The sequence below is a fragment of the Serinus canaria genome, chromosome 2 (assembly GCF_022539315.1).
Source record: "Serinus canaria isolate serCan28SL12 chromosome 2, serCan2020, whole genome shotgun sequence".
Classification (NCBI taxonomy): Eukaryota; Metazoa; Chordata; class Aves; order Passeriformes; family Fringillidae; genus Serinus; species Serinus canaria.
The window spans coordinates 131,091,822-131,117,573 of record NC_066315.1 but is presented as its reverse complement, the minus strand read 5'-3'; the positions used below and the strand labels follow the sequence as shown (position 1 = coordinate 131,117,573).

The following is a 25,752-nucleotide window of genomic DNA, read 5'->3' as shown; positions in this document are numbered from 1 at the left end:
ATGCCCCAGTGATTCTTCCTGGGAACCAAGGCTGAGAGTGCTGAGGAGAAAACTCCAAAGAAAGGATGTCACCTGAAGGAAAATTGCATCACCACTTGCATGTCCTCATAATTTATGTTTTTTGTCAATTATGCTAATTTCCTAAAACCCATAAAATGTATTCATCCCTACAGGGGGTGGACTTTTGTGGACATCTTTCCATAACTGCTCCTGAAGGCCTTCAAATAAATATCTGCTCTTATATTACCTCTTTACTAAAATTATCTTGAGTTTCATTTCCAGGTTGGGAAAAAGACAACAACTATAGGCTGCCAGACAGCCATCAGTGAATCCTGGAGATACAGATGGATCTAGGATGGATCCTGTAGTTTTCCACTTGAGAAATACAGCTTTTTGGTCCAAGAACACAGGAAATTAAGGAATCAATCCTCTAGCTGCCTTGGGGAGTTCAAAGTCCTTGGGGAGAAAGGGACCTTCCCACAAGAAAAAAATGTAGCATCAACCTAGGGGAACCTCAGTTTCTTCTTCCCAATGTCAAACAGAAGAGACAGTAGACTAGCTTCAAATGGTGGTACATTTCTCAGTAGCTGCTTCTGTGATGTATTGATAATGTATTATTCTTTGTCTTTTAAAAGCAATATCTTGGTTAAGAAGGGACATTTATTGAATGCTCATTAGCCATTCCAGTCATCATTATTAAATCCATCTCTGGGCCAGAGACTCCATTCTGACAACAGTGTGAATCATGTTTAAATTATTTTTCAACTCTACTTTAGTTATCCATACATCATATCTTAGTTGTGACTGTCACTCGTGTTATAAATTCTCAGGCAGGTTTCTGTCAGGGAAGGGCTTCCCACAAATCAGCATAATGTTAAGCTTCCAGTAAAACTGATGCTGCCTTTTAGAGCCAACACACTCAGGCTCCAAAACTTAAAACCCAAAGGCATCCATCATTAAATGTGCTGCACAATGTAATATGTACCAACTTGCCTCAAATGAAATATAATTAAGGTGATTTAATAGAGACTGTATCCAATAATACTTCTTAATGGGTAAATTAAAGGAAATGAATTTTCAATTTCATTGCCTGGGTACAAAATACAGTAATAGTTTTAGTGGGGGAATCCACTGTTGATAAAATCTCTTCAGATTTTATCTTGATTTTGAAATAAAATGGGAATTTATCTATGCCAAACAAAAGAGGCAGTTTCTGGGTTGCTTTCTGGTTGTAAAGATATATGTGGAAGGGCTTTGGAGCTACTGGTTTCAGCATACCCTGCAGTTTCACCTTGATCCCATTTTGGAGCAAGACCCAGGGCCTTTGTACCAGTCTGGCTTCCACCAGAGATACAAAAATTGTGTCTCATTAGGCCGGGTCCTCAGGACTGCTGGGTGACTGGGATGGAGGGCGTGCTGCAGCACACAGCTGCTGTTAGCTGTGCCTTGCAACAGCCATTGCTTGCTTCATGATTTCAAGGGCAAAATAGGATGGCAATGAATTCTGTGTAATTGCTCTTCTCCTGACTGTCAAAAGACAGTGTAATCAACATGTAGATTAGGTTTATTAATTTTTCCAGAGTATTCCTGTAGTTCTGGACATTGTCCAAGGTTTTGGTTGATGCCCAAGAGTGAACTATCATCAGAAAACTCAGAATACAGCATACTGTTCTTCTACAGCTTCCAAGCTAATCAGTATCAATAATTAATAACAATTCACGTGTTTGTCTTTGCTTTGCAGGTGATACTTTAACTCCAATATGGGAAAGCAAAACAGCAAACTACGCCCTGAAGTCATGCAGGATTTGCTAGAAAGTACAGACTTTACAGAACATGAAATCCAGGAGTGGTACAAAGGCTTCTTGAGAGACTGTCCAAGTGGACATTTATCTATGGAGGAGTTTAAAAAAATATATGGAAACTTTTTTCCTTACGGGGACGCTTCTAAGTTTGCAGAGCACGTATTCCGCACTTTCGACGCCAACGGAGACGGAACAATAGATTTCAGAGAATTCATCATAGCCTTGAGCGTAACGTCCAGAGGGAAACTGGAGCAAAAGCTGAAGTGGGCATTCAGCATGTACGACCTTGATGGGAATGGCTACATCAGTAAGTCAGAGATGCTGGAAATCGTGCAGGTATGTGCTGCTCAGAGGCACCCTGGGCTCCCTCCTTGAGAGCAGATTGTGAAGCAATGTTACACTGAAGGAAAAACTGGCAGCACTGGTTTACAATCTTCTGTAACTGCTTGGATATGAAATGCTGTTTCATTTGGCAAAGATTGTGTCACAATTCAAACTGCAAGTTCTTCCTGAGCAACAGGCTGCATGGATATTTCCTCCCTGGGAGCTCTGTTGGGCTCGAGCACAGCAACTAACCTGCTGATAAATGTGATTCTCTAACCCTGTCAATTAATTATGATTAATTGCAGTTGAACCAAGTAGGTGTACTAGAGCAATCAGGCAGTGTACTTTTAAGGAAGGCAGGCTCCCTCTACAATAAGAAGTAAATCTACTTTGAAACCATGTTATTATGAATAATTATTATTATCATAATAACATAAAGGTGTTTTGCCTGCCTAATTCCAGTGAGGTCTGCATTATTAGAATCACACTAACTGTCTTCATGCTAAGTTGACAGTATAGACAAACCTTATCTGAGTAGGCGATGATTCCATACATAGCTTCTTTGGTTGTGTTTGCTTATGGTGTTAGTAAGAGCCCCACGTAGCTTTCTCCAGCATGTTTTTGCCCTTGAGGCACATCACTCTACTGAAAGATTTTAAACATTTTTTATATGGCAGTGTATTTACACAGCTTGAATCTGTAAAATGCAGCACTGTTAAAAAAAAAAAAAAAGCCTGTTATCAAGATCCTTTCTTTTCCCTGGAAATTTTGAAGTGCTAACAATGTACTGTATTATTCAGACTTGTATTTGCACTGAAAACCAAGGGAAAGTAATGCACACAAATTACAGGCTGTGATGGCCAGCTGCATGTAGGGAGTCAGCCTAACGGGTGGTGCTCCTGTCCTTCTACCAGTGCCCTTCTCAAATCCTTCAAACAGTGGCCAATACCAGCACTTGCACTGCTTCAGCAAGACCAGATCCAGAGCTCAGCTGCAAATATAGAATTTTTTGTCTTTCCCTTGGTCTGTTTTGTGCTGCTCTGTCTGAGTTGAGGAGCAGGACCTCCCTGTCTGCGCCGTGACAAACCCCATGGAATATTTGCATTGGAAGATCCTCTGGTCCTTACAAATCTTCCTCTCCCCCAGGCAGGGTAAACAGACTGTCAATTATTGTTTTCATGGCCGTATTTCTCCTCATGAAAAAACAAAAAGAATCCCAAAAGAGCAGTAGTACATAGGAAACACAGGAACCAAAGCTGGTTGACCACACACTCCTCTGGAGGAGGAGACACCCGGGGGCTGCAGGACCCCTGGCTGCTGTCGAGGAGCCTGGGAAGGCACCTTGCCAACAGGCAGCACAAATCCCCCGGGCAAGGAGAGCTACAAACAGGCAGAACTTGGCCACAAATTCATTCATGTCAAATGAAATGAAAATATCGGGGGCTGGATTTTCTGTAGTGAGCCGAACAAGGACCAGCAAAGCTGGAAGCTTTTCCCAGATCTGCTTGCCAGCAAGTCTAGAGGTTGAAATGCTCTGCCTTCTCTTCATATTTATGTCAGTACCAAATCATACCATTGTCCTTTACAGCCATGATGCCATCATCAAACAAAATTGCAGCTTTGGGGTCAGCGTAGGGCAGCACCCTGTCAATGTGTGCATCCAATGCCGAGCAGCATTCGGCTGGGCACAGCCCCCAGCCTGGCACTCCAGCCAGCCCTCTGCCCTTCTTGGGAGGTTTGGCTCTCCCCTTTCAAACTGAATGTGAAACTCAACTGCATGATGCTTATAATCTCACCTCATTGTGAGGGACCCAATTTTGAGGGACTGCACAAAAAGCAGTTATGGAAGTGAACAGCCTGAACACCAGTTATTTCTGTGCCATGGAGTATCGGCAATTTTTAAACCACAAACCCTTTCTGTGTTGGAGCTTCCCATAAAGCAATGTGCCTGTAGATCTTGCCCTGTTCTCTTCTTTTTTTGTTTTTTTGAATGCATTGGTCTCCCTGTATTGCAGTGGTCACCAGGAGCCCCTCCCAGTGGAATGGGATTTGTTGTGTAGTCCCTGGAAATATGTTCAGCTGATAGCTGAAACTGAAGTAGATGAGCATATTTTCTTGCTTTGTTGAGAAGTTCCTTTGATGTAGAGTGATTAGATACAAAAAGCCAGCAAACTATCACTTTCATTTTTGAAAGATTATTATTTTTTCATATGGAATTACAAGATTCTGTATCAAATGTCATCCTGGGGGCTCTCAGCCACCACAATTTTTCTGAGTGTGAAAATCAGAGCTCTGACATATCTCTATGTCTCAAAGGAAACTATTGCAACTATCTAGCATGCATTTTCAAATTGACAGAATGGGATTATGATTTCATTGGGATTTTTCCTGAGACAATACATCAAAATGAATGCTAAAAGAAAGACCTTTAGTGGTATTACTGTATTTTACATAGCATAGGGACAAGGCACACTTTTCTTCTTTTTCAGTCTGGGTTTTGGGTTTTTTTTGTGCTTTGAAATCCCTCTCTCTGCAGAGATTTTCATTGTTGTGCTGATGCTTCCTTGCATTATTTTTCCATTGCTCTGGCCTAACCTAGCAGCCCTGCAGGCGTTGCACTCCTGCACTGCATTAAGGAGACTGAGGTAGCAGCAGCAGCAGCAGCAGCACTGACCAGCAGAGCTGCTGGTTAAGATGTCCCACAGGAGCCCTTGTGACTGTTCAGCTGCCAAGGAGGTGAACAGTCCATAACATCTTTCTCAGGCCTGTTTTCCTTGCTAGATGGCAAAGCACCTGCATTCCTTTAAGCTCTGTGCCCCATCATGCCCTCAACCACGCAGGCACAGCCCAGTGCACTCACCATGCCTGTCCATGAGCATCTCTAGGCCAGTCTCCAAAAAACCCTGCTTAGAGATCCACATGGAGCCAGCTGCACAGTTTGACAGATGAAGGATTTTAGTGGTGGGCTGACAGTTGTAGAGCCTCAAAAAAGAAGGTTCACAGGATGCTGCTACACTCAGCAGGCATAGCACATCTGCAGGCTACTGTGGGAAGAGGCTTCCTAGCCTGCCCTCTTGACAGACCTTGTCACAGCTCCTCTCAGATCCATGTCTCGAGCTTTTCATGTCTCCCATATGTTTACCTATAATCTAAATAGCTCCGTCCACTCAAAAATAGCTGCAAACCAGTCAGAAGATTTGTTCCCCTTGCTGAAGCAGGACATATTTGGCTAGTCTCTTAAAATAAGAGTTCAATGAGAGATGGAAACCTTGCTCTAAGGATACATTTTTTCACTGTATGGACTCAAAAGGCATTTTAAGAATACTGAGCAGAGACAAGAATAACACTTTCAGTTTAATAAAAACAGAGCACACACGTTTCACTTGCTGGGATAGCTGATTTGCAAGCCAGGAAGAAACAGAAGCTGGGATGGGAAGAAGCAAAAGCTGGTATGGCTCTGTAAAGACAGTGTCAAAAATCTCCATGACATTGAGAGGAAAACAATTTTTTTCAGGCCAGTCACTCACTTCATGAGACTTCTAGCCATTAGAATTTATTTCAACATAGTAAAAAGGATCAGCTGAAAATTTGTGCTGTCATTGCTGCTGCCATGACCATAATGAGGTTTCTGACAGTTTGCCAAGTATACCAGGAAAATGCAGCCCTCACCAAAGCTTCTGGCCTGAGTGCAGCAGTGGCAGCCAGCAGCTGGGAGCAAAACCTGTGTGAATGGGCAAAGGGATGACATTTGCCCTAAAATCACCCATTGCTGTTCATCCCCATGGAGCTGGAAGATCAAAGGAGCTCAGTAGGGCAGCAGTTGATGCTGGAGCCTGTGCTTGCTCCAGTGACATACCCAGGGCTCTGGAGGCACAACTTCCCAATGGCATTCAGGGTGCCAGGGAGCTGGAAGGAGCACTCCTGACAAAAGTTCACTTATTAAAGCAGCCCTGACTGACAGGTATCAGCTTCCAGTGCAGAATGCCACTGGTGGTTTTCAGCCCAAGTTCTGGTAGGCCAAGGAGTTGCACTCCATGTGGAGTGGAACCCCTGCAGCCTCTCAGTCCCAGGTCCTAGCCCAGGGTTAGCACAGCCCAGCTCTATGTAATTATTGCATGAAACCAAATTCCTTTCAGAGCTTGCTCTTTCAAACATACAATAAAGAGTTTTGTGTAGCTGCACTGAATTAATATGGGGCAAGTCTCAAGATTCTTAATCGGCTTTAGCTGGCTTTTACTTTGGGAAAACTTCCCAATGAACTTCTGAGTAAGGACATAAGAATTTGTCCAGAGTAACCATTTTCAGCATGAAAAGAACGCTCACTATGTTATTCCCATCTGGCTTTCCTAGAATATCTCATCTGTTATTCCCTTCACACGCCTCTGTGAAAAGGACCCTGTAGGATGAAGTCATCCTGAAGTGCTTTTTTTGTCCTAAAAATCTGCATATTCTTACTATGGTTACTTTGGTCAGGGTAAACATGCCCTCACTCCCAGTCTGGGGCATTCCTCCCACACTTTCAATGCAGATTCTCTGCTTAGCCCTCCTCTCACCCAGAGAGAGGGAGTGACCCCTCCACCTCTCTTCCTAACCCAGACAAAAGCCAGACAGCTTCAAATGCTTAAACACTGGCAGATTTATAAGCCTCATCTCTGCTCTGACCCTTGCAAGCCTTGCATGCTGATGAGGATGAGTGAGGTCTAAATTCTTACTGTCCACCCTCTCCATTTTTTCCTTCCCTATTGTCTCCTTACCCCAGTTCCCTCATCCCTGTGTTTCCGTGCTTGCATGTTCATCCTTTCTTCTGTGCTCCTGGTATCAGAGTATCATGGGGGTGTGGACAGCATCCCTGCCTCGACTGAGGCTCTGCCCATACTCTGGAACACTAATTCTCCTTGCAGATGTCAAGGGTGAGCTGCTGGCAGAGGAGAAGCCAGCAAGACGGCCAAGGAAGTGACTGCTCCCTAGTCTGGGTGTAAAATGTCTGTGCTGCTTAGTGGCATCCTCCATCTGTGCTGTTACATTCCTGCAGCCAATCCTTGGGGATCCTGAGCCAGATGATCTGAGCTGCTAGGCAGAGTGACTTCATGAAGGGAAAGAGGGGAGAGGGGTAACCCAATGAGAAATCTTGGCTTGCACGAAGGACCCCCCTCCCAAAACAGGAGGAAAGGAAGAACAAATATCTAAAGCAGCCAGGTGACAGCAGGTGACAGCCAATGAGTTGCAGAGGGCAGCAGAAGGGGCCAGTTGGACGAGGGCAATGCTGGGATGTGCTGCCCCTCCACATGGTGGGAGGAATCCCCAAGGCCACCACCCTGCAGCCCTGAGTGCTGCTGCTCTCCAAGATGTGGCACTGCAGAAACATCTGGCACAAAGTCCCTGGCGCTCACTGGTGCTGCATGCCTATGTTCTTTCAGGATCAGCTAGTACCAAAGGTGGCTAATGCATTTGTCTGTGCAGAGAATAGCTGTGGGTGATAGTGGTGCTCTGTAGGACCAGAACATCTGGTCTCTGTGGAGAAAATTGTGGAAGTGATTTTGAGCTGTGCACACACACCAACCCCCAATGAAAAGGCCGCCTCCTTGATGGGCCAGTCTTTGTTATCTGCGAAATGCTGCAAATGCAAGGAGTCACTGCTCTCTTCACAGACAGGAGAGGGAGAGAATGGAGTTGCGGGGGAAACAAAGGAAGGGTGAGGAGACAGGTGTGGTGAGGATGATGCCTGTGTGCCCAAAGCATGGAGATTCATCACAGCATGGGACAAGACCTTGGTGGTCTGGTTGTTCCTCCAGGCTCTGGGAGCTGCCATTGCCCTACGTGTTGTACAGACGATAAATTTGTCCAAAGGCTGTTTTAATCAGGAAAATGTAACCCTAGTCCAAACCCACATGGTGTTTGACCATGACTAAATAAAGAAACACAGTATTTCATAAACAAGAGTGCCACTGAGGAGGGAAGCTGCAGGTACTGGTGCCACCCAAAGAGCAGGTCTTGCTGGCGCTCCGAGGATATTTTCTGCCTGTTTCTGTCACGAGAGGATCCTTGTACCCTTGCATCAAGATAATGTGCTTCTTACCAGCTTCTTGCTCCTGTCTATCACACAGGCAATCTACAAGATGGTTTCCTCTGTAATGAAGATGCCAGAAGATGAGTCAACCCCAGAGAAGAGGACCGAGAAGATCTTCCGCCAGATGGACACCAACCGTGACGGTAGGAACCCTGCAGGGCCAGCAGGGCGTGGGCAGGCAGCCTGCACCTGGCAGGGCTGCTTTCCCAGGGATTTTCCTGGCTTCCCCAGCTTCCTTCCTTCATGCTTGTCCAGAGGCTTGACAGGTGTGCTGCAGCCCACCACGTGCTCTAAGTGAAGGTGTTTCTTTTCCAGGAAAGCTCTCTCTGGAAGAGTTCATCCGAGGCGCCAAGAGTGATCCGTCCATAGTCCGTCTGCTGCAGTGCGATCCCAGCAGTGCCGGCCAGTTTTGAACCTCTGCTTTGGATGAATTATGTATCTGCTTTTTTTTTTTTTTTTTATTTTCTTGCCAAACAACATTCATGGTAGTGTTGCCTCTGTATGGCCAATTATGCCTTCATTTGTGGCATCTTATAGCTTATTTTGTTGTGGATTAATTATAAGAATGCTGAATTGCTCTTAACAATTTGTCCAGAGCATGGGCAGTACTGTTCTAAACAGATATTGTGGTGTTATCATTGTTTTTAAAATTTCATTTTGTTTGTTTTGTTTGTTTGTTTGTATCTGTTTTGGAAAGCAACGTGTTGAGGAGGAGTAAACCAGCAACAAGCCCCTTGGCAGCAAGGCACACTGACAGATTTTAGATTGCTGCTTTAGTTGTTAGTTGTTCACCTGCAGGACCTGAAAGTGTAGTAAGGCTGAACCAAAGGGGTTCTGGTGGGTGGGGTAGGATTCACCTGGAACCTCCTCTTCTGTCCAGGAGGCACCAGTTAAGATCAAAGACAGGACTAGGAAGAAGTATGAAAGTGCAAAACATGTGTGGGGGTGTATCATCCACTCCTATGCCTCGTTGTTTCAATGCTGTGAACACTTTCCAGGTTGTGAAGAAGGGACAAAATGAAGGTTGACATTTTTTTACTAGGTTTACAGTGGTTGAAGTCATATGGCTTTATCTGAAAATTCAGCAATTTGCAATCCTGATCTCCAAATCCACAACTGACAATACCTCTTGCTGTTTGGGATCAGCAAAAGCAGACACAGATATGAAAAGCTGGGTCTTGACAATGAATTTAAGGGAGATATGTGTTGAATGTGAAATTTTCAGGTTAGTAATAAAGCAGTTGCTACTAGGGAGAGTGGGCATTCATGTGAGGAACTCACAAACACCTGCAAGCAGCTCCAGCTAAGGCACATCTGCTGTTCTCAATGCTCTTGCATAGCAGGAAGTTTTGGGGGTGTTTTTGTCTTTCTCCATGTAGCTAACAGAGTTTCTGGGCCTGCTCTTAGGGGAAGGCTGTCATCAAAACTTGTTTTAAACATAAAATTGTAGCATTTATATTTCATTTATTTTAGTAAAGTTCAAAAAAATCTGTACTGAAATGAAGAAATGGTACGCTTTATGGTATATTTATATATATAAAAATTAAAACAAAAAAAGATCAGCTCTTGAGAGAAATGTTGAATGTTTATCTTTCCGCCTAGATGCAGGAGTTCTGAAATTTGCTGCTGCAAAATTTTATCCTTTGGTCAAAGTTGCTGTGTGCAAAGCTAGTACACACACGTGGGGTTTCTTAGGGACTTTACAAGCGCTGTTGCAAAAGAAAAGCTGGGAAAGCTTTAGCAACAGGAGGCATTATGCTGACTAAATTGGCATTAATCAGTCATTAGCTGAAGTCTGCTTTGTGATCCTGCTGGAGAGCTACCCATGCAGGCAGCACGGTGTTGGGAATTTATGAGCTCGTTAGAGTCACCTTTGTCTGACAGGCAAAGTTGGCATTTTGTCAAGTGACCTTGTAGATGCTAATCCCCAGTAGCCTTAATTTAAAATAAACCAAGTAAAAGAAGTCTGCTTTGCAGATGATGATTAGCTAAGTGCTAATTAGAAGTCACGAGTAAGTAGTTGAGCATAAATAATCTTCTATGGAACACTAGCTAGCATGTACAATAACTGACAGAAGCAATCCTATACTTAATTTTCCCATACCATTTGCTTTGCCAGGTGTTAAGGGGAAAGCATTTTAAGAGAAAATAAAAGTAAATTGAAAATAACATTGTTAATCAGTTGTACTAAAATTTTTATGAGTGGCTAATGACACTCAATAAATGTCTTCAAGCACACATTTTTGTCTCAAACAATCACAAAAATGCAGTTGATGATATATTTCCATTACAATCATCGAAATATTGAGCTGAGATGAGTGTGGGAAAATAAGAAAGCAAAGGGGGCCCAGGCACAGACACAAACAGATTTTAATACCCAGCACTTTTAGGTGTTACAAGTGTTGTAAATGATCAGATTGAGCAACACTAGCAAGTTTTGCACCAGTTCTTCTGGCTGATGAAAATATTCCCTATCTCTTTTTCCCAAATTTTAATTAGACACCATGTGCACAAATCCCCTTCGAAGGACAGTCTGTGCCTACCTTCTTCAAGGTAATTTTCTGCTTTACCTGGAGAGGTTCTGGCCCTCTCTTCATGTGCATCACCTCATGGATTTTGAAAGTCAAGTTGAGGGCTGTTTTTCAGCAGAAGAAGCCTGGCCATACTGCAGGGGATTGCTGAAGGAAGGTCAGTGGGCATGCACAGATCAGCACACCCGTCTGCCAGATGGGAATGACCTGTGCCACCATTCCAACCTCTCTGGGGGTGCTCCATCACACCCCTGTGTGGGCAGGACAAGGTGACACCAGAGGATCCTTTGAATTATCCTGGCTCAGTGCAGGCACCCACGCCCAAAGCAGCCCAGACCTGTGGAAGCTGGCATTTACTGGAGGTGAACTCAGATACCTTCTATGGTTCCATCTTCTTCTTAATGCTGTGAAAGCAGTTGCATGTGACTGAAGCTTTTAAAATGTTGTCTTTTCTTTAAGTGACTGCATACCACCTCTTTTTCATTTTACAAGACATTTCTGGCCCAGAACCTAATCTCTTAGTTTGTTTTTGCTCAGTAGTTTTGGGGTGTTGGGGCCAGGCTTGCCTCCTGTGTTTGAAAGTACAACCTGTGCTGTGACCCCAGCAGAGACGTAATGCTTCCCACAGTTCACAAAATTTGGAATAATAGGAATTAGCTTACAGCTGCAGAGGACACAGCTGCAGATAAGGCTATTGTATAAACATTTACAGAGTGAGCTAGGGTTATTCTTTTACCTGACTGCCACTGGTGATTGGTATTATTTTAAATTATTAACTATCCCTTTCTTTCTCTGCCTCTGCATGTACTTAAAGAGTGATTTGCAGCTGAAGTTGTGATAGGAACATCTGCAGACCTCAAATCAGCAGGACAGCAGTGGTGTGCTTTGCCTCAGATTGAAATTTTCTGCTTTGCTGTCATTTGCATTCGTAATCATAATTGTCTTCATAAAGCTTTTGAAGGCAAAATGGTGTATCCTGTATAAAACAGCACAGTAAGTCAGACTTTTGAGTGATTCATTAGCAATATGTCCACACAGGAAGGATGGCAGACAGCACATACTATTTTGCATGACTTTTCAATTTTGTAGATGCATTCTCTAGTTTTACTTGCATAAGCAAGAGGCAAGCAATCCTTCACTATGTGCTGTCCAAAGGAATTAATGAGTATGTGTCACATGTAGACTGAACTCATGGAAAATGCCTGTCCCGTTTATCTGACATTCCCAGTCAGCTTGTCAAACTCTGGGCCAGATGATGTGAAGTGAGGACTATGACTTGTGAGTTTTGCAATAATCTCTTTGTTTAAGGGTGCTTTGGGAAAGGAAAAGGGAACACAACCCTTTAAAAATCAACACACGTGTTCTTGTGAGCACTTAATAGTTTGAGAGGGACTGAAGAAATATTTATGTTTCAACATTATTTGAAGCCCTTCAGTTCCCAGTTCAATGATGTTCCTGAGGTACCCAGAGCCATGCTGTTCCCTTGCAGTTCTTAGGGGCTTGTAGGATTTTTATCTTCTTCCTGGGGCATTCTTTTTTGTTCTGTGTTATAAGGCATGACCTCTACATTTTCTGCTGCTTCAAACAGTAAGCCAGAAGTGTGTAAACTTGGTAGCTGGGTGAGGTCTGCGTGCAGAAATATTGCACACCAGCACGGGAAGCAGTCACACATGCCCAAGTGCCTGTGGTTTGAGCACTGCCCCTGGGGGATGAGCCCCAGGACTTCTCTCTTCGCTGATGGCAGAAGTGCAGTAATGTGGCTCAGCTTGATTTTCTTTCACTGCAGATCAGGTTAAGTCGCATTACCTCGCATTTGCTGTGGGCAGAACCTTGTCTCAGCTGACTCATGGAAACTTGGTGAACTGTGATAACTTGGGGCTGAGCCCTAATCTGCAGACTAAGCTAAGAGGAGAAGATGGCCTTGGCCACACGTCTCAGTACATGTGAACCAGAGAACACGGTGACAACTGGCAGGTCCCTGGGGACATGTGGCAGTGAGAAGGGAATCTCCTGCCCCAGAACAAATGCCCTGAGCTGAGCTGCCTCCTCCTTTTAAAACTCTCCCCTTTTCCAGCACCACTGGTGTAAGATGCAACATGATAGCAATATAGCAGGTCAGGATCAAGGAGGCATCCTTCAAGAGTTTCCTTTTGCAGTTTAGCCTACAAGTGCCAAGTGAAACAATCAGACTCATCTGACTGTTGGCTGGACAAGTCTTCCTGAACACCCAGTACACCAGCACCTCCTTTCATCTTTCCCATGGTGCTCCCTCGGTTTTCCAAGGGCCTGGCAGCCCTTGGGCTCAGCAGTTAGATGTTGGGTACCTGGTGCAACACTGGTGGAGAAGAATATTTCACCTGGCCTTTGCAGAAGTATTTGGATGCTTTCTTTGCTCTGGTCTTACTAAGCGGGATGTCATGTAGGAGTCAGAAAGTGGGGAAAGTTGGTTTTGTTGGTATCACAGGCAGAACTTGTGCTTAGAAATGCAGAGAAACTTGTCAAGTGGCAGAGAGCTGAGCAGGGCTCAGAGCTGCATGCAGAGTTTTCCACTGATTGAGCAGCAGGCAGATAAGATAAACAGCAGTGATACGTCAGGCACACGGTGCGATGGGTTTCGAGATAGGCTTGACTAGAAATTGCACCTTCTCTGTGAGCAGCTCTGCCTGCTGCATGTTCTGTCAGAGGGGCTGAAAAAATACACTCTAAAATTAAGCAGCAGAGCTGTTCACCATACCCTGGCAGGTATTGAACAAACAGCTCCCAGGATGAGCATAAGGTTTTCCCTAAGTGCAGCTGAGGACAAACCATTGCCTATGGGAGTTCATTCCCAGTCAAGGTAGAGGAGAAGAAGGGAAAGCTCCACTGACTCTCAAAGCCCAGGTGTCATTTTGCAGGCTAGGGATGGTGGAATGAATATCTGTGTTTTAAACACACAGAAAAGACAGCAGGGACTGTAAACTGGCATGGAAGTCAGTGACACTAGAAACCAGGACCACTGCTGAGGGACTGCAGGATCCATTAGGTTCCTCTGGCCTTCAGAGCAGTAGAACCATCAGTTGGATGCACAGTCAATCTCCTTGCCCCTTGCAGATAATATGCCTGCATACTATGGGAATCTAAACAGCATCCCTTATTCCATCCTGCCTTTTGCTGCTGTTGTTTCCAAATTATCCATACTGAGAAGTTGTTTCCAGGGTGAGGATTTTCAGAGGATAAGGCATAAAGCTTTCCAGATGTACTGTCCATACCTTAACAAGCTGGAAAGGCCAGATGCAAGAGGCTTCTCATTGGTTTCCCACAGGTTCTGTTATTTCAATGTGTAGCTGGGATTAAGCTATCACCTGTAAAATGCTGACTAGTGCTGACTAATAAGTAAAGCAAAAAAAGAGCTTGAGTTGTAGTGAACAATGTGAAAAGACTAGAGAAATGAAAAACTGTAAGGACATCCCTGCCTGTAGCCCAGGGTCTGAATTTGCACAGTGAATTTCCTCTTAGCAGTAGCCAGCACAGAGCAGCTCCTCTACTCCAGCCCAGTCAATGGTACCTCCTGGGCTACTTCAGCCCTGTGTGGTGAGGCTGGGGACTGGGGCCTGCCACAGACACGGTCATCTGAGATTCTCAGGCAGGCTGAGGGCTCCCTAGATCTCGAGGCACACAGCAGCCACCCACCCTCTGCATAGTATTCACTTACTGTGCACCTGAGATGCTTTAGATCTTCCCCTCTTGCCCTGACCTTATACCAAAGATATTCTCACCTTTCCAGGGCATGTGCTCAGGATGTCCAGCTCTCCAAGTCTTTGCAGCCACCTCCCAGTTGCCACTCCCAGCCTCTGTGTGAGCAAATAACAAACACTAGCCCTTGACATGTGGAGGGGCCAAGCTTGATACACTTAAACGGAACAGCTTCTGATTTGGTGTCCCATCTTCAGCCCACCTGTGTGTACCAAACTATTTATTTCCTATTATTAAGTAATGGCAGTATTAAACACTTTAAGGGCACTCTGAACCTCTGAAACAGCTTGGTTTTCATTACTGTGTACGTGTTTGTTGAGGCACTGCAGATAGAATGTGCCTGGGGCTCACTCTCCACTGCCCTGTTCACTCCATGGAGAGCTGGCTTCTTCCAGCAGCAGCACCTTCCCAAGCATCCCCGTGCAGTGTGTGGGTGCCCCACGCCTGCAGCAGCACCCAGGTGCTGTGGACCAAGAGATAATTTTGGCATAGTTATATCAGGCAGCAGCTCTTCCTGCTTTCTGCCAGAAATAAGTGTTGGGGTGTGACCTCTGTTTTTCTCCTCCCTGGGGACAGGGTTCCCCCAGTGTTCAGGGCTGGCCTCACGTTTCCCCACCAAATGGGATGGCAGGATGATGGTGATTAGTAAACTCACCTGAGAAAATCCTCTTAGATTCTAAACTTCATTTGTGCTGCTCATTGGCTGCACTCAGAGGGAAGATTAAGGATCCAGTGTGGTAGTTTTGGGGGAGAACTTGCAGTTCCTTGCCATCACCACCTTTTTATTTCCTGTCATTCCCATTTCCAAGGCAACCAAATAGTTTTTTATTAGTATCTGGAAGAAAAAGAAAAATCAAATCCAGAGTTTCAATCCAATAAGGGTCTAAGGAAGGTTACTAAAGACGTCATGCTCAATGTTTGTCATACAAATCTTCCACAAAATTATGTTTCTTTGGTATTTTGCATTTAATTTTCTTATTCATGTTTCAGGAAAGTTTGTGATTTATTTCATTATTTTGGATCCTCCTAGATTTAGCCCTGCTGGTCCTCCAGCTCTTATGCAGAAGTCCCAAAGACCCTAGGAGCAGAACTGACTGAGCAATTTCCAGTGAGGTGGGCACATGGTGCCGGGTAAAAATGAAGAGCTTAATTACCTTAGGGATTCTTTTTTCTGCACACTTGCTTCAAGGAGACAACTTGAGCTGCATTGCAATATGTTTATCTCTTCTACTTGCTCACTTCAACTCCAAGCAGTCTTGTAGTCAATTTTTGTATATTCAGCATTATTTTGCTCTTGAGCCTGAAGTGACCAATACTGTCTTCCTCTGACAGGAGTACTTAATACCTTCTGGTTTTTAAATATTGCTGAGTGATGTGATGGATGCAAAAGCAGTTACACATTTCTGTGCTGACTTTGGCTGTGATAGGGTTAATTTTCCTCAAAGTAGCTAGAATGAGGGTCAGTTTGGGATTTGTGCTGGAAATAGTGCTGATAACAGAGGGATGTTTTCAATATTGCTGAGCAGTGCTCACATGGTGTCAAGGACTTTTCTGCTTCCCACCCCATCAGCAGGGGAGCTTGGGGTGCACAAGGGAGATGGGATGGGACACAGCCAGGACAGCTGACCCCAACTGACCCCAGGGATACCCCAGACCATGGTGTCATGCTCACCATGTAAAGAGGTAGGGGAAAGAAGGAGGAAGAGGGTGACAAGTTCAGAGTGATGTCATTTGTCTTCCCAAGTCACCATTACCTGTGATGGAGCCCTGTTTTTCTGGGGATGGCTGAACACCTGCCTGCCCCTGGGAATTGGTGAATGAATGCCTTGCTTTGCTTGTGCATGGGGCTTTTTTGTTCCCTATTAAACTGTCTTTCTCTCAACCCATGGGTTTTCTCACCTTTGCCCTTCCAGTTCTCTTCTCCATCCCACTAGAAGGGAGCAAATGAGTGGCTTTGTGGGACTTAGTTGCTGGTTGGGATTAAATCACAACAATTTGTTTAAATTTAGGCAGATATTTTTGATGCTGCAGAACTAATAAACTGAGATAAAACATGACCAAGAGCTGAATGGATCAAAGCGCCCTGTTCCTATTCAAGTCCAGAACATTCCACAGGGAGAGCTTTCTCTGTTCCCTCAGGCTGTTGCCTCTTTGCAGCGCAGAGTAGACATAACAAATCGAACTTATGATGATCCATAGGAGCAGACTCACTGCAGCAGCATGGAGTTCAGTATATCCTGTGTCTTGGCAAAATTAGATACCTCTCTAGATGAATGCTTTGTAAGCAAACCTACATATCCTAAAGAAGACTTTTACTATTAAGAAAGGAGAGAGACAACTATGAATTAAATTAATTTGGTCCACATATTTTTCTTACAGCTGTCTAGAATTGCAAGTGTCCTGTGTGTTGTTGCCTATAGCTGTTGTGATGTGTTAATTTCCCCCCCTGGTTCTGTTGTAAGCTCACCTGGTGGTATCCTGAGTCTCCAGCTGGCTCTCCATCAGGCAAAGCCCATGAGAAGGACACGTAGAGGCGAGTGGCTTTCAGGCACACCAGGGGCAGCTTCTGGGGATGTGACCCGGAGCTGCTCCATGCTTGGGAGTCTGTACCTACAGAGCAACATATTAAACCTACCTGATAAAATGAAAGTAGATGATCAGGCCACCGAAGGAGACGGAGAATTTGGCGGAGGGTTGTGTTTGTTTTGTGCCCCCCAGCACGTGCACGGTTCCCCTAGCTATTAACTTCCAGTTAGGACCTTTCCTGAGCTCTTAGTGTTAGAATAAAGTTTTCTTCTGCTGATAATGTATTTGTATTATGCAATGTACTCAGAAAACAGAAAATTATCTCTCTATGACTGTCCTCTCCTCTCGAGAAGCTCTTCTCTGTACATATGATATGCAGAATGTATGGGAGTCTTACCAGCGTTGGTTTGCATTTTTAAGACTGTACTAATTAATGTGTGATACTATTGTGTTTTTGTAGTGGCATCTTTGATGTAAGATGTAAAAACTATTTAAATTTTTTTTTGTTATTGTTCAGCTTTTAGAGATAGCACCAAGGACTGCATGTTCACTAGAATCAGCCTTTTTCAGGGGCTGTCATAGCTGCAGGCAGGCACCGGTGTTTCACCCGGCATGTAGCACCTGCGTTCCTCTTTTAACAGGGGTCAGTTTTGAGTGGAAATGAATTCTTCCTGAAAAGTCTAGTTTTGTCTTTCCCTCCCTCAGATTCAAGCTTCCCCCTCCCACGCTGTGTGCCAGCCCTGGCCCCAGGAGGAGACCTGGGAGGAATGTCCCCTGACCCAGGGCACCCTGCTGGCATCGGGCTCCCTCACCCCGTGGCTCACTCAATGCATGCCCCTGGGAACTTGGTTTTCCTTGGAACTGCTGGCTGTGCCAGCACAACGGTGGGCTCACATTGCAAGACAATTTGTGCAAGTGACTTTAAAATTAATTAACTAAAATTGAGGGGAATTAAGGAAAAGAAGAGCCTGAGCAGCAATTTTAGGGTCAGAATCTTATTGGGGTGCTTAATATAGCAAGAACTTGGGGCCAGTCCCTAAAAGACAGGACCATTTGTATGGTTTAAGTCTACATTTCTTGTCAGGTTTAGAGAGTAAAGTGAGGCTCAGATCCAGCCTTTCAGGCAGGGTTGACTTACTGGATAGACTGAGTCTGAGATGCTTCTCCAGATTGTGTCATGGGCCAAAAGACAAGACACGCTGCAGCTTAGGAGTTATTTTTCTTTCAGGTTTTTTTTTTTCCTTTTTAATGGAGAAAGCAGTTCAAACTGCACCTGGCAAAATGACTGACTTCAAAAGCATGTTTCTCCTTGTTATATAGACACTCACAAAACAGCATTGTGTGGCTAAAAAGGCACATTTGTGACAGTTTCTTTCTGAGTGCCAAAATATATAAGCAGTATTGTTTGAAGGGAAATAAAAATTTTTTTACTGTATTGTTATTACTGTTGAACAAATATATTGTTTTTAAATGTTAGATTTTGAAGACTTTTGTATTGTAAATTGTTTTGTGACACGGTGCTTTTTCATACTGGAATTACTGATTGCACCTAAATATTAATTATTGCTTTCTTATATAAATATGTGACCTTGAACAATCTTGATGAAAACCAATGTGTGGTGGATACCAACAGTTCAAAAAAATTCACCTACTGAAATCCCCTAAATGTTCTTTCCTACTAATAAACATTCTGCTGCAGCTAGTGATGGTGTGCATGAGCTTTACTCCCTTCACAGTGGAGCCTTAAAGCCTCTCATAGCTCCTTGGTCAGGGGAGAAAACCCCAGAGAAGCCTTTGCCTGCTGCCTTCGCAGCTGCTGTCCTGCTCACTGCTGTGGGCAGAGTCAGAGCTGTGAAAGCCAGTCTGGAGGGCTCAGCCAGGGCTGAAGCTGTGCACGGGCGCTGGGCTGGCACACTGCAGCCGGCTGGCTGCTCCTCTGCTAACACGGTTTTTGCTCCAGCAGCTGGGCAAGGAGTAGGACATCATGGAGTGGCTTATAAAAGCAAAGGAAGGACAGCACCAGGCTGAGAGCCCTGGTCCTCTGAAGCTGGAAAGAGCAGCTTAGCTGACTGACAGCAACTTTCCCTACGATAAATAAATCCCTCTCCAGGTTTAGGGGTGTTTTTTACCCCCTAATGACTATCACACCATCAAGGGAGCAGGACGTGGCAAGGGAGCATGGGCTGTGGTTAGTTGCTCTGAGATGTGGCTGATGAAGCAGCAGCAGAGCTTGTCACAGCAGGGACTCCTGCCAGCCTCAGACAGGCTCTGGAGGGGGCTGACTGATGCTTCTGTGCATGCTCCTTAAGCTCCCCAAATTTTTACCTAGGTTAAATTTGGAGCTGGGATTAGCTGAGTGCAAAAACTAGTTTAAAGCCCACTTTAAAGAGACCAGTGCCTATTTCCTTTTGAGATTAAACAAAAATGCCTATTTGTGGAACTGCACATTAATCTGAGCTTGAGAGAGGCTGGAGCCTGAATGAAGCATCAGTTGCAGTATTCAGGTATCTCCTGTGCTCAGTGCCAGACTCCCTGTGATGTACATTCCCCTCACCCTCCCCTTAGGGCCATCATACGATTTAGCATAAGAAGACTGGGTGTAAGGAGGTGTTTATTTGTACAGGGGCGCTAAAACCCTCCACTCACCACCCTGGCTGTCCCTCCTCCCGCTGTGCAAAGGTGACTGCCCCAGGCACTGGAGCACGTAGCACTCCCACAATCCCGGAGTGGACCTCCCACCACCTCAGGGAGGAAGGACCCTGTGATCCAGAAGCTCACGGCTCCATCTGGGAAGTAGCATGTTCCAGAATCTATCAGTGTTTTCTGCAGCACAAATTGAGCCAAGAGACTGAGAAGGTGCCGAAAACGACAGCTTTGCTGCTCCCGTGAGTCCCCAAAAGTTTAAGTCAGGAGCTAGAGGTGGAGTGTTTTGCTTCCTGCTCCTAAAAAGGGGGTCAGTTCTTCTCAATGACCTTTAATCAAGGTGACCTGAGTCACCTTGCTGGAGCCTGGCTCAGCTATGCCAGACACGGCCCAAGCCCTGAGCACGCAGTGGGTGCAGTGGTTCCCAGCAGCCAAGACACTTCTCACCCCTCCATGGCCTCGCAGATGGAGCGCTGCCAACCACACAGCTTTAAAGCATTTGCATTCTAAGAGCCACTCAGTAAAACTACTTCCTATAAAACATAATTAAACATCTATCACAGGCAGTGCCCAGGAAATGTGATTACCTTAAAGGGCTCCATGGGAGCTGATCCTGGCTCACCCTGCACTGCTCATCCAGAGCACTGAACTCCTCCACCCCACTGTAAGACAGGGCTCTCCTGTTACTGCTTGGGGAACCAACCTTTGCTGAGGAAAATGCTTTCCCAAGCAATTTCCCACCTACTAAGATGTTCTCACCTCCTGAGTCTTGATTGAAAAGCCAGACTGAACTGGTGGAGAATAAAATGTTTGATGAAAATGTTTTACTGCAAGATATGTGGCCAGGTATGCTTCAGTGCTTTTGGAGTAGATGCGGGTAAGGATCTCAACTCCGGTGCCCAGGAGTCACAAAGATGTTAGTGTCAGTGCTTCCAGCCAGGCTCCCAAGACACTCCAACATGTCACAGAATCACAGAATAGCAGGGGTTGGAAGGGATTTCTGTAGTTCATCTGGTCCAATCCCCCTGCTCAAGTAGGGCAAATGAGAGTTGGTTGTCCAGAACCATGTCAAGGCAGCTTTAAAATATCTACAGGGATAGAGACTCCACAACCTCTCTGGGCAACCTAGTCCAGTGCATAGTCACACAGTAAAAAGCATTCCCTGATTTCAGAGGGAACCTCCTGTGTTTTAGTGTGTGTTCACTTGCCTCTGGTCCTGTCACTGGGCACCATTTAGAAGAGCCTGACTCCATCCTCTCTGCACCCCCTTCAGGTACTGGTACATATTGATGCCCTCTCCCCTGAATAGATGTAGTAACACACACCACAGCAACAGAAATATTATCTCATACATAGGAATATTTATTTTTTTCCTTCTTAAAAATGTACAAAAAATAAAATAACTGTATTTACAGCTTATCAAACCCCTCTCCCAGTTGCAACACTATTAAGTTACATGAGCTATATTCTTAATATAAAAGCACACTATTTATACATTGTTTCCTTGTTTGCCAGAAAGACGGCTTGTCACAATCTTTGGCACAAACATTCTTGTTTGTATCTTGTCTCAATTAATAGGAAATGGAAGAGCATATAAACATTTAATAAGCTTTACATTTTATAAGTCATAAGATACTCCTTTCCAGTTCCACTTCAATCAATTTACAGCATCTCTGACAGCTAGAGAGCTTAGATTTTACTAACTGTTTGAATTAATTTACATTTAAACAATTCATAGAACAAAAGAGAACAATATATAAGAAAGACACTTGATCTCTGAATTCCATTGACCAAAAACTTTGTGAGACAGGACACACATGAAAAAAGCCATTCTTTTCTTTGTTGTAACACTCAGTGTTAGAAATCCTCCAAAATGTCTTGATGGGGTGATCATCGTACATCCACAAAGCTTTGCTCAAGGGATGCACATTATTTTGGGAATATCAGCATCTGACTGTGAGAAAGAACTAGAATTTGAGAATTTGAATGGGATCTCATAATAAAACATCAAATGGACGGACAAAGTGCCAAATTTGAAGCAGGAATCAAAATTAGAAGACTGATTTCTTTTTGTGCATCTCTATCTAGAGTCTTTCAAAACATAACACCTACAGACACTGCATTTCCTTCATAGGGAAAATACACTGAGTAGCAAGCCACTCTTCAGGCTGCACGAGTTAAGATTCAAGATTACTGTCTTGAAGAAGAGAAGGAAATGAGAATTTTGTTCTTCAAAATAAACCACCATAGCAGTGCCACAAAGAGACAAAAGGAGGCAAGGCAGATATTCCTGTCCCCTGCTGAACAGTAGACAAATCTTACTTCCATTTAAATCATAATATTTGGAAGATCCAGCATTAATCAATATTTTTTATCAAACAAAAGCAACATGCATATTTTAAACAATATACATGTAAGCACTGTGTACTCCTCAGGATATCTGAGTCAAGCAGGGCACAAAGCAGCCACTGCTTCAGAAGTTTGCTTTACTCATACCACTCTTGCCCCTTTCCCACCACTCTGATGGGCTGATTTGGACTAAAAAGGTGAACCCTGAGAACTTGCAGCATCCAAGGTTCAGTGCTCCTCCAGCAGCTGATGTTATAATTACAACTGAAGGGGTGCAGCATGGATACTCAGTCTTAGTGCTTGTGATGCACCTGCATCTGGAGCAGAGAAACAAAGTCCTCAGACCCTGGGAGATAAAGTAAAGGGTGATCATCCTTACCCAGCTCTAGCTGTTGTTTAAAAATAATCTTACCACCAATCTAGGCACCTTCCTGATAACTTCATTGAGACTGTAAAAAGGAACTAAAGGCAGGAGTATTAGCTTTCTACTATCAGGAATTTGCACACTTTAAGATGTATTTAGAATAGCTTTCAGTTAATCTTGGAAGCAACTTTCCTTTTCTTCACAGTGGCTGACTGAAAGCTCCTAAAAGGACAATGGAAAGCTCGTTCAGCCCCAGTATTCCAGAAGCTCTGCTCTTCTCACTGATCCTACACTGCTCCTCATCACAGGATGCTGCAGCACCCAATAGATCTCAGCTCATCTCAACCCAAATGTAAGACAAAACCATCCCACTAACCTGAGTGCTGGTGCTGCCAGGACTGCCTGTCCTCTGTGATTCCTAAATTCTCACTGGCCTTTCTTAATGCAGCACATTTCAGCCCAGGCCAGCCTCAAGTATTCCCTTGGACAGCAGGTTTGTTGGGGGCAGAACTAGGGCTCAACTCCTGCATACATTTTCCATACTCCTTTGCTTCACCTGCAGCTTCTGCCCAGACATCTTGACCAGCTGAGAGATCCCAGATGATATTCTGAGGATTCCAAACACCAACAGAGAAATACAAGAACTAGCAGTATTGCTCACCAGTCCTGTGTGCTGGTCCCAGTTCCTAATGCCTCCTATACCAACTGTCCTCTTTTTTTCTTTAAGAAAAAAAAATCTGGGATAAGTCAGCGTAGACTTTTTATCTCAGTCTGAGCCAAGTAGAAACAAATGGAACCATCATACATCTCTTGTATTCCCAGACTGTTAGCTCTTGAGCAGCATAGCAAGAGCATCTTTGCTGGAGTGCATTTTTATATAAAGTTAAGGAAACTACAACAGAACTCTGCATCAGAAGGGGAAAGAGTGCATGACAAAAGAAAAGGGCAGGAGAAAGACAGAATATACACTTTGCTTCACAGGCATATGTGAATTCTTGGTATGTTAGCACTGGTGCTACCAGCCTGAACCTTTTACAGTTTCTGGTCCCACAGAAACCTTGATATGTACTTAACATTTCTATTAAAGGAATTCATGCAGATATGGCCAAATCAGACTAGTCAGTTATCCCAGCTACTTTGCTTGAATGCAAACAGCTCTACACATGAACCCTGTTAAACATGGCAGTGTTTCTTTCTGCCATTAACCACCAAATAATAAAGGTTGTGTGACTAAATGAGAAAAGGTTTTAGAATGAATAGAATAAACTTTAAAGGCTGCATGCAGGAAAGGACCCCACTTCTGTCACACAGGATCCATGTACAGTGGTAGAGAATAAAATGCAACTGAAACTTATGGAATTATATGCTAAGTGAGGAGCTCTTCACAACAGCCAGAGGAGCTGGAATGGAGAGAAAGAGAGATGCTGGGTTTGGATGTCATAGGGACATTCAGGCCTTGAACCCCTTTCCTGGTATGATTTTAGCCTAAAAACTTTATCTCTTCACAGAATTCATAAGGCAGGTGTGGAATCTGATGGAATAACCATGTAGTTCAACTTGGGATGCAGCCCTTGAGAGAGAGACCAATCTCCACTCCTCAGTTGTGGGATACTCAGTCTCCAGTGGAAAAATTGTTCCAGTTTTGATAAAATATTTACATCAAGCCCAGGCTTATACATCACCCAAGTGTCCTAGGAATCACAGCTGAATCATTCAATGGAAATACAAGAGCAAATACACTTAAAAGGAAGAGCCTGAAGTCCTGTTTCTTACAGTCTAGAAAAATGCTTTGATGCACAGGCTGCTGCAGAAAGAACCTTCCCACCACAGGTTTGAGAAAAGACCCCTTTAGGAGCCTCTGCCTCATCAAAGGAAGACAACCAGGAAGAAGTCCCTTCTGTACCTCATGGCAAACCAGGCAGGAGACACATGGTGTCTCTTGGATTTTGCTACAGCTGGATGGGAGACTCAGGTATTTACAGCTGGGACTTGGGCACCCTAAGGTGGGCCCCATTGTGCCAGAGCATCCAAGACCCAGTAGCAGAGTCTGCTCTACTATTTCAATAGACAATTGTGTGAGCAAGGATGGAGCATATGATTACAGATTCAGTTATCAGCTTCTCAGTACACACTCTTTAACAGATTGCAGCAATTTAATCCTCTAGGAAAGATTCTATTAAACCCTAAACCAAATACATACAAAAACATAGTGGCAGTAAACATGCCCACATACAGTAGTTAAAATATATTATTGCATATTATAAACATTATATACAAGGTTAAAATGGTTTCTTTACCATTTACTTACAAGTGACATTTGTAGCTGAATGCCTTACTTACAAGTCCTCATTGCTACATGCTGAGAACTACCAGAGGTATTTGGCAAGACTATACAGTATAGAGAGATATGGATCAGTCTGAGCAAGTGAACTGTCAGCCACTTTGCCCATCTTTAGCACTGCAACAGATTTTTAGCAATGACAGAAAGAACTACTGTTAAAGTGATTTATACCAGATTTCTGAAATTAGACCAGCATAGTTACTGAATGTTTTAGAATGAGCTTATCCACACTGAAGTATGGATTAAAATGCTGCATTTCACATTTGCAGTGGGTCATCTGGTCACAAATCTGGGGGCTGGTAACTGCTTGTACACTAGAGAGTGAGGAACAATAAATAAGGGACCAGGTTACTGTGAATGGCCTTGTGCTTGACAAACCCCAGTCTATCTGCAGTGGGTGCACAGGAGCAGAATGGACAGTGTTTTCAATGCAGTCTTGTAACAGTTTCTCTGATCAATGTCTGTCAAGTTTATGGGGAATCTGCTTTCCAAGAAGGATGAAATGCTGTGGTTCCTTACAAAATGGCTCTGTCTGAGGCTAGATCTCTGTCAGTGTGATCTTGAAGCCTTCAACCATGCTCTCCATGTTCAGGATGAATGTGTCCTCGTTGGAGTAGTGCTCAATAATGTTGTCATCCATGTTTACCAGGATGCTGGTGACAAAGGCAGAAATCAATGTTTTCATGTACCAAGACACTGAAAGGAAAAGCTATACACTCTGCCACATATACTTGCTTCTCTACAACACAAAACCAGACTCCAGCACATGCCAATGCAGGCTCACAAGCAGGAATCATCATCTAGATCTGCCCCATAGTCCCTTGTAGTCTTTGGATTAGAGGCTGCTCCTTGCCAGAGCAGTTAAGGGACATGCCAGTGCTGGGATATTGACACACTTAGGCTACCTACAGATGTGCTGCACTTCAGATCCCTGGCAGACCCAGCTAGCTGGTGCTTCCCATGCCTGGCAGTGGCTCCCACAGGGACACATCTGTGCTACTCCTCAGGCACACCATGTGAGCTGTTGCACTTCTGTGGTGTGAGGGAAGCACAGGGAAGCAGTGGAATTTGTG

At 44.3% G+C, this 25,752-nt stretch overlaps 2 protein-coding genes across 7 annotated transcripts in view; one reads left to right on the top strand and one right to left on the bottom strand.

Moving 5' to 3' along the window:
* The window catches only part of NCALD (neurocalcin delta), a 57,816-nt gene extending 39,131 nt beyond the window's left edge, over nt 1-18,685 (top strand). Inside the window, exons 2-4 of the mRNA XM_009087294.4 lie at nt 1,742-2,138; nt 8,231-8,336; nt 8,509-18,685. Coding sequence (XP_009085542.1) covers nt 1,761-2,138; nt 8,231-8,336; nt 8,509-8,606 — 582 coding nt within the window. The 5' untranslated portion in view covers nt 1,742-1,760 and the 3' untranslated portion in view covers nt 8,607-18,685. The remainder of the gene's footprint in view (nt 1-1,741; nt 2,139-8,230; nt 8,337-8,508) is intronic.
* Nucleotides 18,686-20,964: 2,279 nt separating this feature from the next.
* GRHL2 (grainyhead like transcription factor 2) overlaps nt 20,965-25,752 on the bottom strand; it is a 65,282-nt gene continuing 60,494 nt past the window's right edge. For all 6 annotated transcript variants that reach the window (XM_018912617.3, XM_018912637.3, XM_030226476.2 and 3 more), the window contains one exon: nt 20,965-25,332. In XM_018912617.3, the coding sequence (XP_018768162.1) occupies nt 25,218-25,332 (115 nt within the window). In that variant the 3' untranslated portion in view covers nt 20,965-25,217. The remainder of the gene's footprint in view (nt 25,333-25,752) is intronic.